We start from the raw sequence: 13,666 nt of genomic DNA, 5'->3' as shown, positions 1-13,666 counted from the left end.
GACGCGCGAGCTGTCTTGTAAATGCGTATAAATGTGCTCGCGCACAGTAACTTCTCTGTCTCTCTTTCGTGTGCGTTGTGTGCGCGGAACGTCATAAAACAATCGATCGATCCTGCACGCGCAGAGCCAGCCGATGGCGAGCAAAGACATGTAATAACGAGCGAGGAGGCGGCAATATAAAGGAGAATCGAGAGAGGCTTATCGGGAAAAATAATCGTCCGCTCGACCATTTTATACCCTTCATATAAACTGGTGTGTGTGTGTGTGTGTGTGTGTACATGGACCCATGGTCCTTATTATCTACACTGCACCGCAAAGTAGTAGTTGTGCCGTATATATATATATATATATATATATATATAGGCAATTCGCTCTCTTTCTTTTGCCTGGCGTCCAGCGTGTGGTAGTAGTGTACTTTTAGAAAAGAGAGGAGACCGGCCCCCTTGGTGCAGCCAGCGACCAATGAAAAGACCAGAGAAACCAAGCGCGCGCGAGAGAGAGAGAGAGGCCGGCTGCGTGAAGGCGGAACGATCGTGCTCGTTCTCGCTCTCTCCTCTCCTCTTTGCGAGCTTCTCTCTCTCGCTCTCTCTCTCTCTCTCTCTCTCTCTCTCTTTCTCTCCATACACATATATACTTCGATACACTCACATATAAGTAATAGCCGGCATGATATTTGCGCGCGTGTGTGTAGCTACCGACGCTCGGCTAAGTGGCATATAGCTTATATTATATTCAAGCGCGTGTTCGGATACCTATCCAGCCTACCTACCTGTTGCACTATACACACTTAACACACGCACACACACACACATCGAGAAAAATATCACGCTCCAATGGAGGTGGAGCTTGTAAGAACTCTCGAACGCGCGCGCGCAGCTTATTACGTATTTCGTGTGTGTATGTGTTTGTGCCAATCCATGTGTGTGTGTGTGTGCCTGTATGCAGTTAGGAACTGCACCGCGCTGGACGGCTATAGTTTTACCATCTTCTTTTCTTTTTCTCCATCTTTTTTCTTTCCTTTCTTTTTCCTTCTAACGACCTAAGAAGAGAGGAAGATGCACCGCCGAAGGGAGAAAGAGACGAAGCCGCCACCGCGACACAGTACAGCAGGGCGACCTTGCGAATTATGGAGGCTGTATGAGGATGCATACACCTAAATGGTAGGTATTTGCGAGAGAGAGAGAGAGAGAGAGAGAGAGAGAGAGAGTGCACTACTCGGTGCCTTGAAGCTCGTAAGAATTTTTCTTCTTTTCTTCGTGTATCTATATGGCGATAGGCGCACGCGCGCACATTGTCTCCAGCATCAAAGTCTCAATGAAATTTATCCCCGCATGTATTTTATTTTTTCAATAATACCTATGCAACGACCACGTGGATAGCGCAGACTTTTTCAATTGACAATTATTCGTCTCCTTCGACGATCTTAGATGCCAGCATGTATACGTCTGCGTCTCTTTCAACTCAAACCAGCTGAGCTGATGAAAAATCAATTTTCCTTTCAAGGATCAAACATTTTATTTATAGATTTGTATCTGATGTAAAGAATAATTTTAATTTGAGGAAACACGGAGCTTTTTTATCAGGTACACTCCGGATTGAGTCAATTTTCTCGTTCAGAAGGTAAGTAATAAAAAATTATTCAATTGGTATGAATTGGATATGCAAATACATATAAATATAGAAAATATTAAAACTCGATTTTGTTTGGATATACAAACGATGTAATTTCATTTTAAAGCTTATGAAATTTATGCATTTATCCCGATGAATATTGTGCCAGATTAATGCTTTCTTTACATAAAATTAATAAATTCTGTTAATGTTTCAATATACTATTATTTATTTTCAAGGTTTGGTACAAGAAGTCGATTTTTCCATTAATTGAAACAATTCAAAAGCCCCTTTTTGGTGAAAAATGTCGAGGCTAAAAATTACTCTTGTTGACCAAAACCCTTGCTCGAAGGTTTTGACATTAAACAACAATATTCAACATATTACAGATATAAAACGTGGAAAAAGATCTTAGCGATTCTAGTAATTTGATTTGATTCTAGTAATTTGATAAAATTTTCTAAAGGAAAGAAAAACAGCCCAAAGGACATAATCATAAAAATTCAGGTTATTCTTCAATGAGATAATTTACAATACATCTGTGGAAAAAACTATTGCTTTCATCAAACTCTCGAACACTCTGTTGTATGTTGTCCATGAACAGAGGCTAATATGAACTTTGCATGCATGAAACTGCTGCATGAAACCAAAACTTTTGGTTAGTAATAATTAAAGCTTCAGTATCATCGAACCCCTCGTTTTTACTTCAAGCTGAGAATTCATCAACAATAAGATTCGCAGGTTCGCTGTATCCTTTCGCAACGATCGAAAACTCGTGCATGGATTCGTAAATACGCGTAATAGTTTGTATTGAAAAAAGTGCATTACATACATCAGCTGGAGCGGTTGCTTGTTGCACATTTCATGCAGTCCGCACATGACGAGCGGTCGACCTCTCGAGACGGAAAATATGCAACTCTTTCGCACTTATGCATACGGCTCGTACTCGGAGGTAAGGTTCTCTCTCTCTCTCTCTCTCTCTCTCGCTCTTTTTCTCGTCGATATGATCGTCGCGCTCGCTTCGCCGCGGGGCATTAAGTCGCGCTCGCTCGCGTATACGTCTGCTTATGGAGCTCTTAGCCGTATACGCACGTACTGCAAGCCACACGTATATTCGCCTATGTGTGCTCTTGTGTTATACGTGTATATTTGTATGTACGCATAATATGACTGACTACATGCGTACTAAAATCTAGAAAAAAAATCCGCGACTCGGCTCGCTCGGACTAACATATACAACTATTCAATGGGCTCTCGATGTAGCTCGGCGTTATGAGTATACGCACGCGTATATATGCACATGCGGCTAAGATTTGCATATAGCATCTAGATGTGTCCGTGCGTACGTAGCATAAATAGATATCGCGCGGAAACGATAATTTCATCACTGTCGTTACGTTTACTATCGTATAAATAAACCCGAAAGGAAAACACACGTATTATATACGAGGGTATGTAAACGTATTTGCTTTGGCGCGTGTATTTAGCAACGCCATTCACTTAGTACTCGCGAGTCTCTGTATATGCATTATATCCTCGTGCGCTCGAGAATCAGTGGCAGCTCTCGATCCACGGAGGGGATATGTGTACCGTATGGATGTAAGGTACCACGTCTCGCTCGACCGCTCGGACAATTTGTAATATCCCTTTTAATGAAACGAAAATCATCGCGATTCCTTGGGTGCACATACGTGTGTGTATATGGGCAATTCCGCCGACTCGTTCACATTTGCCCCTTAAAAAATTTTTTTTTTTATTTTTGCAGCACATTGTTTTTACCTACATGTATAGATGCATAGTGAAGTTAGAAATCAGGAAAAAATAGTGCCCATAAAATTAGACCAAGGGTGATTACGAAAAACAAAGTTTATTTAAATTTTTCACAAAAATTATAACATGACACTTTATCAAGTTTGGTTCTTTATACATATGCTTTGTTTTACTTATACTTTCATTAAATAAAGTAATGTTAATGATGTTTGATATAAAAACAAATTTATAACTCGAATATATTATTTAAACATTTAAATATTAACTTAAATAATAAATTTAAATTCTTCGTTTTTTTCGGAAGATATAAATTTTTTTTTTCTAAAATACTTAACAGCGGTCTTTTGACAGCTAATACTCTTTTATCAGTACTCGGAGATAAAATATTTTAGTAGATGTTGATGTTGATCTATGTCATCTTTCAAGGACGTAGACATCAAGATTTTTTCATGGACGAAGCTTGCGCTTTGAGCCTTCAATCGATGATGCGAGTTGATCATTTTCCAAGTTAACTAGATTTTGATGACTAAGAGTTCTTTCCGATGACAAAGGTTCATTTTTTCTAACTCTTTTGGGTAAAGAGTTCAATCGCAGATTAAATTGAGCACGTTTTTTTTCTTTTTGCCTTTTCTCGTGCATTTCGATTTTCTTTTTAATATTTTTGGAAATTTGCATATCTATAATTCACAATTGAAAAAATTCTTTTATTTATTTTCTATTTATTTCATTTTGATCTAACTGAATAAACTTTTGCAGAAATATATTCACTTACCCATTTGCGATGTCAAATTTGATACTTTTTACACGAAAACAGGATATCAAGTGATTGAGTTAGATTTATTATAATAATTAATAAAGTACGTAAACAAAAATCTTTGTTTGTGTTAGAAGACATTATACGTTGTATAGCTAGCTACACAAAACACTCTTAATAATAGTAACATAACACAAAAATTTATCGTCTTAGAATGTTTTTAAGTCTTATAACTAAGCTAGAAATAGCGAAGATGAGAAAAGCCAATTTTTTCGATTCGTTAATTGTTGATAACAAACAGAAAATAAATAAATTAATAAATCAATTATCAATTTATATAGCTATAAACAACTTACAAAGAACTTATTGATGGCCTTTTTAGAATCTCAATCCGACTTTTATTGATTAAGCTATGTCAATTTGAAGTTTACTGATTTTTCGTTTAGGCACGCTAAAAGTGATTGAGCCGCAATGAACATAAAATATTGTTTGTAGTTGCGTAAAATATTTTTTATGGCGATATTTAAAAATACCCATGTCTCAAAGTATTTTGTATACTTTTTTCTAAAATGGGCAACAACAACTATCTCATTTAAAATTATAGGTACGGTGTGCCAGATAAATATGTACTTTTACTCATCCGTGGGACAATTCGAAATTAACAACAATATTGTAAATAACTTCAATTATAACAATGGCACACCTTTTTGCGACATACCATCGGATTCTACAGCTCAAAAGCTATCTTTCTATGGGTCTATGTTCGAGATATTTGATAGGGTGTTTTGCCCTGTAAATACATTTATATAAAGTCTTTGGAAATTGTGAAATTAGTTTTGACAGTTTCGTTCATGTGCCATATGGCAACATGACGAAGCACACCACTCAGGCACAGATTTTTTGAAAGAACAGACCCTGAAATTTACTCTATAAAAATTTGGACGCAAAAAATTTATGGGTCTTTCGAACGACGAACATTAGAACATAAAAAAAACGATCTTTTGAATTCTGAAAACAGTGTTTAAGNTTTTTATGGAATTTTTGAACCACTTTTCAAATCTTCGTTTTGTGCACTTTTTCTCTAAATTCAATAGTTTTCGAGTAAAAATGAGTCATGTTTTATATGAATATGAGTTATTTTTTGTTTGAAGTAATGGTTCGAAAATTCCATAAAAATTCTCTGAGATACTTTGATAGTCGTGATCACCCCTGATCATATTTATATCGTGATTCCTTACCGGTAACATGGCGAAAAAAAATCGAAAACTTGATTTTTTGCAAAAATTTTTACGTTTTTTTTTGTTTAAGTAGCTATAACTTTTTTATTACGCAAAAAATCAAAATTTTGCGCTCAGTTTCTAAAAGGATATTAAATTTTACATCGAAATAGGTCCCTGCGAAATTTTTCTAAGGTCTAAAACTACACAAAAAATCGCTGCGAAAACCAACAAAAAAATTAAGCATTTTGGTCGTTAATGGGTTAAATAGCATTTTTAATCTTTGTAAAAGTTGAGAAATGTTACCTGTAAAACAATCACGTAGCGAGAAATAAAAATTTTTCGAGACATTGGTATGTTATCCTGCAGTATAACGAATATTAACGAGTCGGCGGAATGGCCCATATGTGCGCGCCATCGATCTATCGCGCGTCATTAGTCGCGAGTCATACGGGCGAGCAATATACAACCTATACCACATATATCATCACGGAAGCATCTTTTGCATTAACTTATGTACTTGCTGTGTGTACGTGTGGTGTTGTGTGCTCGACTCGATTTAACGAGGCGCAGAAGAGACTCGCCTGCCATATTATAGATTCGTGATTCATCTCGACTGCTGAAAGACAGAGAGAGAGAGAGAGAAAAGAGAAGGAAATTGAAAGAATGAAAAAACTCGAGAGGGTGTGTGTCTAGACGGACGGTTTGTCTGACCACTACGGAGCGCTACTACTTATACAAATTGCCCGATGTACAAAAAGCTAGATGCGTTTCTTTTTTAATTCATGTTTGAATTGACGCATAGGCTAACGTTGTCGAAGAATAACCGATATTACAGCAGCTAGTTCCGATATGTTTATCATACGAGTGCGAACTGCCAAGAACTGCGCAAAAATCGGTATGCATTACCCTCGCTGGAACAACGTCGAATCATTTGAAGGGGCATTTCGGAAAATACACTTCAACGAGCTGCAGCAACGGTATTATCGACCGATATTATATTGTTACTTCCTCGCTGATGATTCGTATATATATATAAGTACAATGTAATGTATCTGCCACATTAAAATCGGAAAATCCTCGGTCGAAGGGAAATTGGAGGAAGTCTCGCGCCTACGTATATAAGCTGCGAAAGAGAAAAATACAGAAATCGTTGTAGGTTCAGTACAATATATATACGGCGTAGCTCCGTGATGTAAGCGTGTCAAAAACCACAACGAGCTCGAGCGATACGTGCGCCAAGCACGAGACTGCACTCGGTGGTGTCTCGGCTTCGTAAGCTCGGCGCATCCTTAATCTGACATTATCGCCGGCGGCCGTCGTCCGTTACTCGTAATTGCGCTGCTCCTTCTCTCTTTTCTTAACATTTAAGTATACATCTCCGTTAGTGCTGGAGCGCGCGCGTATATATATATAATACAGCTGCGAGAGCTTGAAAGTCGCAGAGATCGCGCCTATTTTTTCTCTCTCTTTCACTCTCTTCTTTTTAAAGTCGGCTCGGGGATAATGTGGCTCGGTTCGCGAGTGCTCATGGGCCTGCGCGCGGATGGTTTCGAACGAGCGCGCGCCTTCCACGAATCTCTTTTTCCAGCTCGCACTTCCGGTCGCACAGCGCGCTCATACAGCTCGAGATCCTCTCCTCGCTAGACTCTCGGCCGGTGATATACGGGAAAGCGGGGTGAAAGAAAATTCAGCAAATTAAAGGGCCAAGCTTTGCCGGTCGAGAGTAACATTTATTTTTACCGATTTATGTACTGATATCGTTTCGGGATCGCGCGATCGGCACAAGTATGTAAATGCATCTGATTTTCGGAACCATGCGCGATACGTATTACCAAGTGTGATATATTTTATATTCGTATTTGACCTGCTTGGAATGTTTAACTCGTGCACAAGTTGGTCGTCGACATAGCGGAGATCAGAATACATATAGCTCGTGTGTATTGGCGAACGCTATAAAGCGACGTGCTGAGCAAAGGTTCTTAAAGTGTAGGAGGAAGAAGAGCGACGCGGGCGCAAGGGGAGTCAAAGAAAGAGAGAGAGAGAGAGAGAGAGAGAGAGAAGACCTAGCCAGGCGTACATAGTTAATTTAGATTGTATCGCGTGAGAAGCAGGAAATGACGAAATATCCTGCGAAGCGAGTGCTGACTTACGCGAGGCGTCTTCTTGCTCTCTCTTTCTCTCTCTCTATCGTTACTCGGAGCGGTGCATACCCGAGGTTTAAAGAGTGCACGGCCTTTCCCCGGTACTCTACACGAGTGTAACACACGTATTATATATATATGTACAGGCACGCACACGCACACAACGTTACACGCATCACGATCCGCAGTCAAAAAATGCATGCGATGTATCGCGGCTGTACGTGCGCAGCTCGAGTACGCATGTTGTTGTGCGCGAACTGTTTTCGCGACCTCGATCGCGTTACGTGCAGCTGCTCTATGCGAAGATCGCGAACCCGGTGCAGCGATCGAATCGGACGAGAAATATTCCTGTAGCACCTTATCCAGGATACACGACTGCGTCGAGTCCACGCAGTCGGACGCCAAATAAACGAGGAGTGGAAAATTTGGACGATATAATTATGGGCGATATGTCGCGTCGTCGAGACCATTTTAGGGACTCGAATTCTTCGGGCCGCGCGCACGATGTCAATGTAGGCACCGAACGCGAGTAGACGCGCCCTAAAAGCGAGAGCCGCTCCGAAAAATTTTACACGTACGAGTTGACGACGCCGGCTGGGTGTAGCCCGGGCCAAAACGCCCGCGTATTAAACCGAGAGCATCGCCGAGGTATATTATATACACACACACCGAACTGCACATGTACGCAGAGGGCATCGAGGTGCGCGACCCCACCCATATACAAGTACTGTATATATGGGTATGCTCGGCTGTATGCTCACCCACACGGGTAGTACAATGAGATAGCTGGGTAGAAAAGAGAGACGAGCATGCGTGTACGCGTATATAAGCCTGTCTCTCGGTGCTCTTTCTCCCATAGCGCGCGAGTTTCAGGCGCGATCTTTTCTTAATTGCAGCTGTAAGCTATACCCGCGTGCATGTCTGCGTGCTGCATAGGATGCATGCGCGCACCTATATACACCGAGCAGCAACTCGCAAGAGTGTTAACAGTTTTTTTTTTCCTGCGTATGCAGAGGGCTCTATACTCTTCATTATCCGGAGCAGAGTCTCTATGTATGTGCATTAAACAGCCGTTATCCTTTTGCTATAGTCATCAGCACGGCTGCGGTACCAGCAGCAGCAGCAGCAGCAGCAGCAGCAGCAGCAGCAGTGAAAACTTGTGTACTTGAGGGTGCCGAGGGGACGAGATCCTTTTCTTGTCTAAGCGTGCGCATGCGGCAGCCTATACGTAGTCTTAGGTAAAGAGCGATATGATCGCGCGAGCGAGCGAGCTCGAACTTTGGGTTTAGAAGCTAATGCGCTTCTCTTTACAGAGCCTAGCCACTACACATACAACAACGAGACAAGCTAAATCTAGCGTAGTAAGGGTCCACCGTGCTTTAAAGTATGTGGCAATAATAATAGTACTGTAAAAGCTTGATTAGATCGAGCCCCTGCTAAACTTTGCTTACGTATTTTTTCTGTTGTAGGATTAAATTCGAGCCGATGCATGAGGTGTAGCATGTAAAGAAAAAGGACAAGTTGAAAAGAAAACGAAAAAAAAAGAAGCTAGAGCCAGAGAACGCTGTTTATCCTATAACGCTGGCACGAGCGAACGCGAGAGAACGATGTAAAAGGAAAAAGCGAGAAAACAGGTGCACGAGCTTCTAAACTTACTTACACGGTGAAAGCTTTTAGCCGATAACTTTTCTCTCTGTCTCGGTCTTATCGGTATTTTTATCCATTCATTTTTTGCTCGAGTATATTACAGTCTTGAACGAAAATTTCACCCAAGAGATATTTAATTTTTTAATCGAACAAATAGAAAAGAAATAGAGAGAGAGAGAGCGTGGTGTGCTTTTGACACTTGTTCTTATATACATTAACCGTTGGTCCGAGTTTAATAGCCCGAGAAGTGCACGCAGTTTTGAGACGCTACGATCTTCTGTCCGTTCCAGTCTCGTGGCAGCTTGGTCACCCGAAGGCTTGGACTCGTCCACCAATCCAGAGAGAGAGAGAGAGAGAGAGTACCATGCCCAATTAAACTTTTGAGAAACCGTAAACTTCCCGGACATTATGGGGGCACGCTTCCGACGTTGTAATTCATTTATTGCCATCGCACGCTCGTAATTCGTCTAATAATTCTTCAAAGCTCCATGAGCGCGTACGCTCACGGGAGGATGCCTCGCAGCTAGAGCTCCTCGTCGTGCCTTATGGCGTTTGGCGTATCTTTGGCGCTCGACGACCGATTCCGTATACCGAGTCCTTTTTTCAAAAGCTACGAGTGATTTCGTCGTGATGAACAAAATATCACGTAGGATCGACTGCACGCGGTTTTATGTACGTTACCCGCTCCAGATTCGAGCCGAGTCATCATCATCAGGCAACGGCAGCTACAACATAATTAAATCCGCACGAGCCCTCGAAAAATTATACGCGCATCAATTAAAACGCCATAAAACATGAATTTTTTATGAGGTTTACAATTTTAATTACCACGCGACGTTCTTGATCTCTCTCCTCGTGCACGCACGCATCCAACAAACACACACACACACACAATATATCTTCAATTAAGTCACATCAAACTTTCATATCTTTTGCTCGCTCTCTTTTGAGTGATACATCTCTTGCGTGTAGAGTACTCCTTAATATATTTTTATTTATTTATTTGTTTATTTTTTAGATTGCTTCAATTTTTTTTATATACTACAACAATTAATTATTATTTTTCTGAACATTCAGAATTATTAATTTTGTCAAAAATCCATAATACATCGTGTACATAAATTTTCATCCATACAGGCAGAAGTTGCGTATATATAGTTATTAGCGTAAATTAGTCCATCTGTCTCTTTCTCCGAAGATGCACGCGCTCGCTCATCTTATTAAGCGCAAATTAGCGATGCAGAAGTTTTCAGCGTCAGAGTGCACGCGCTTGCATTTGCGGTATACGGGGGTATAATGTATCAGGCCAGGATCCGCGCGCGCTGCCGACGACGACGTAAAAATACAATTACGATCGCGAGGCGCAGATTAGGATATGGCACAAACGCAGGCGCTTTATGCTCGCGCACGGCACACTCGGTAAAAGAACGGAATTTTGCGTCGACCGTACACATAATACGCAGCTCGCGATATATAGCGCTTGATTTTCGCGAGAAACGGGGATGGGAAACTTTTGCGCGCGATTGTCGTCACGCCTGACTTTTTAATCTGTATATAACGCGCTTGATTATAAATATAATACGTGCGCGCGCGAGAGCGAATTACGTCGAAATTTATGTGCTTTATAGGCATCGAATCGCTGATTTAGTTTCAAATGTTGTAACGGCATTTGCAATTAATTGGATATTATCATAATGAAAGAAGAATGTGAGATTATCGAGGGCGCGTACAAGTCTTGGCGCTAGGTACCTCCCTTGTACAACTCAAAAAAATGTAATCGATATATCTTGTACCCAGCTGTATTTTGTGCTGAATGATTTGTGAAAATTTCGGCGAAATAACCTTATTTACTCGTGTTATGATATTGATTGGTTTCACACGAACGATTTAATGAATGATTCTTGCCACAAGACGCTATTTATTTTTGTTTACGTTATGAATATCGTAAATTTTCATCGAAAGATGCTTGAATTGGTCATTCGTGCCGCAAGTATCAATATTATCGCACACAGCCGCTACCATAAGTAGGTACAACTAACCGCTCTAAATTTCAATCGCGTTACCGGAACAGAACCTCAAACGCGAATCAGTGTAAATTGTGCAAGTAGATTATTCAGTAAACATCGTGATCCACGGTTATTTTATTTCATCTTAAATTCGAGATGGTGAAAATTCTGATAAATCGTCAAACTCTTGGCGCAGTCGAAGAAACTGAAAAATGGATACGACAGGGCCTTTACATGACACAAAGTTATTTGATGAAGCAGGCCAATTCAGTCAAACAAAGTGAAGAATTCTTCGATAAGTTATTAAAATGTAAATCTATTTTGAAGTTAGATTTTGAACGAGCCTGTCCTTACATCATCAAATTGCTCTCGGACAAATCGATCAGCATCGATATTTTCAACAAGTTGGGAGATTTAACGTATCACATCGCTACGGCGTGTGGAATCATCGAAGCCGATGACATTATGTGGTTCGTAAAAAACCTTATCTACGCTCAGCAAGATATCGTAGATAAATTCAACGCAGTGTGTATGGCCGGGCAGGACCATTTGATCGGAGACTTCGTTACCGATGCTAACATCAACGTTAATCTACGTGTCGAAGGAAAACACGAGTTGAGCTATCCTCTGTTTTTGGCCCTACGTTACACTCGATGGGAAGCAGTCCAGACGCTTTTGCTGCACGGGGCCAACCCGAACGTGACCGCCTTATTCGATCGAACTCCTCTGCACAAGCTTTGCTACGAGATAAGGGACAGTTATCCTTACTTCCAGAGCGCGACGAAAATAGTACGTTGTCTCATCAAAGCCAAAGCCAACGTCAATGCCACGGACTGCTTTGGAAACAATCCCATGTTCTGCGCTCTCATGAGAGCTGTTTACGATTTATACAATACGAATTTCTATCTGACCGACTTTAGGATGCGTCCAGTGGCTGTGTTGGCGCTGCTAAAAATACTCGTCCGCACTCCCAACTTCGAAGCGGGCTGTATTAAAGCCGACTTGGCTGCGACCAATAGAATGGGACAAACCTTGATACACTTTATCCTCGATTCCGACCGAGAGGAAATCAATTTACTCCCTTACATCGAAGTCGTGAGGTGGGACGAGGATCGCGTGGCTATTATCGAATTTCTGCTAGAACAAGGAGCCCCGGTCGATGCTCCGGATTTGTACAACGATTCGCCACTGCAGGTCGCGATGAATAATTTCAATTATCGAGCCGTCGATCTGCTTCTGAATTGTCAAGCTGATCTTAAGATCGTCCGCTTCCAGAGGCAGACGTTCCAACGCAAAAGATCTGCCTTTGGCTACTACAAAGCCATCGTCGATCTTCTCAAAACCATTGAGATTTTGGAATCTCGAGGTTACAAGCTAAACGAGGAGGAGCATGAATTAGTATCGGATTTTATAATGACACCAAGGAAGCGTGTCGTGAGCGATCTCGACACTTTCAAGAGTTCATTTGGATCCGGTAAGATATTACATAAATGTATATTTTTAACAACAGTAAATTACGCATCGTTAACTATCATCAATTTGAAACAGATTATTTCAGCAAAATCTACAGTTACGTTCCGGGAACGCACATAAGTACTCCTGATGATTTTAACATGGCCGTTTTCCGTACCAATGATTATCTTATATCCATAAAGGTCGAGGAGCTGTGCGAGAGTGAAAAAGTTTACCAAAGATTCAAAAATTTAATTACTCGAATAAGCCCCTTAATCGAAGGAACAGAAGATTACTATTCAGATGAAAGGGATGACAGATTCTATATTGAAACAATCAAGCTTTTAAAAAGAGAAATGGAAAAACTATCCTTTCCACCTTATGAAGAAAATACAAATTTATTCAAACAACAATTTGTGTTTCACGTGGACAGTTTGAATGATTTTTTGAAGCAAATACTTATAACAGGAACCGTGAGAAAATGGGTGGGAAGTATTATGACTCAAAAATATTTGAAAAAAATTGAAAAAGAATCGTCGATGGTGACGGACGATATGGAAAAAATTATATTAAATTGAACAAAAAATGATAAAAAATACATTACTAACATATTTAAATAATCATTTAATACTGGTGTTTAAAAAAAAAATTGTAATCTCTATTCGACTTTGAAAAATAATTGTTTATAGCCAAGTTTTTATTTTCAGCACATGATGCGCTTTTAGACATTGTTAGACATTACAGTGCGATGATTTGTTTCGTAGATTACGTAAATGTATTTTTCATATTTGCGTTTTGTGATCCTTAAACCGGTAATTTAATTATAAGCGAGGTAATGCATGCGGTGCGTTGAAATGAGCTGTTCCAAACGTTTCATGGCCAATTGAAATTATTTTTGCAGCTTATTTGTACGTTCTGAATTTTTATTAAATTGAGATTTAAATTATCAGCAAAAATGTAAATCTATTAAAGTGTAAATACTAGAATATAAAAATTCTCTCAATTTTTCAAAAATATTACTATTATATTTCAATCCTTGTTATCGTGATTGATATGTAGTACATC

The 13,666-nt window shown here is 40.1% G+C and overlaps 1 protein-coding gene across 1 annotated transcript; it reads left to right on the top strand.

Moving 5' to 3' along the window:
• Positions 1 to 11,134: 11,134 nt before the first annotated feature.
• On the top strand, positions 11,135 to 13,179 carry LOC106655675. The gene is made up of 2 exons (XM_014376191.2): positions 11,135 to 12,623; positions 12,698 to 13,179. Exons 1-2 carry the CDS (start codon positions 11,306 to 11,308, stop codon positions 13,177 to 13,179), a joined length of 1,800 nt encoding a protein of 599 aa, XP_014231677.1. The 5' UTR covers positions 11,135 to 11,305.
• Positions 13,180 to 13,666: the final 487 nt, after the last annotated feature.

Source organism: Trichogramma pretiosum, unplaced genomic scaffold (genome assembly GCF_000599845.2).
Source record: "Trichogramma pretiosum strain Unisexual culture from Peru unplaced genomic scaffold, Tpre_2.0 scaffold125, whole genome shotgun sequence".
NCBI classification, from domain to species: domain Eukaryota; kingdom Metazoa; phylum Arthropoda; class Insecta; order Hymenoptera; family Trichogrammatidae; genus Trichogramma; species Trichogramma pretiosum.
This window is presented reverse-complemented; position numbering and strand designations above follow the sequence as displayed.

Coding starts and splice junctions, on each gene's coding strand:
- LOC106655675 (XM_014376191.2), top strand. CDS start 11,306: ATGGTGAAAATTCTGATAAATCGTCAAACTCTTGGCGCAGTCGAAGAA. Junction 12,624..12,697: donor CAAGAGTTCATTTGGATCCG/GTAAGATATTAC, acceptor AATTTGAAACAG/ATTATTTCAGCAAAATCTAC.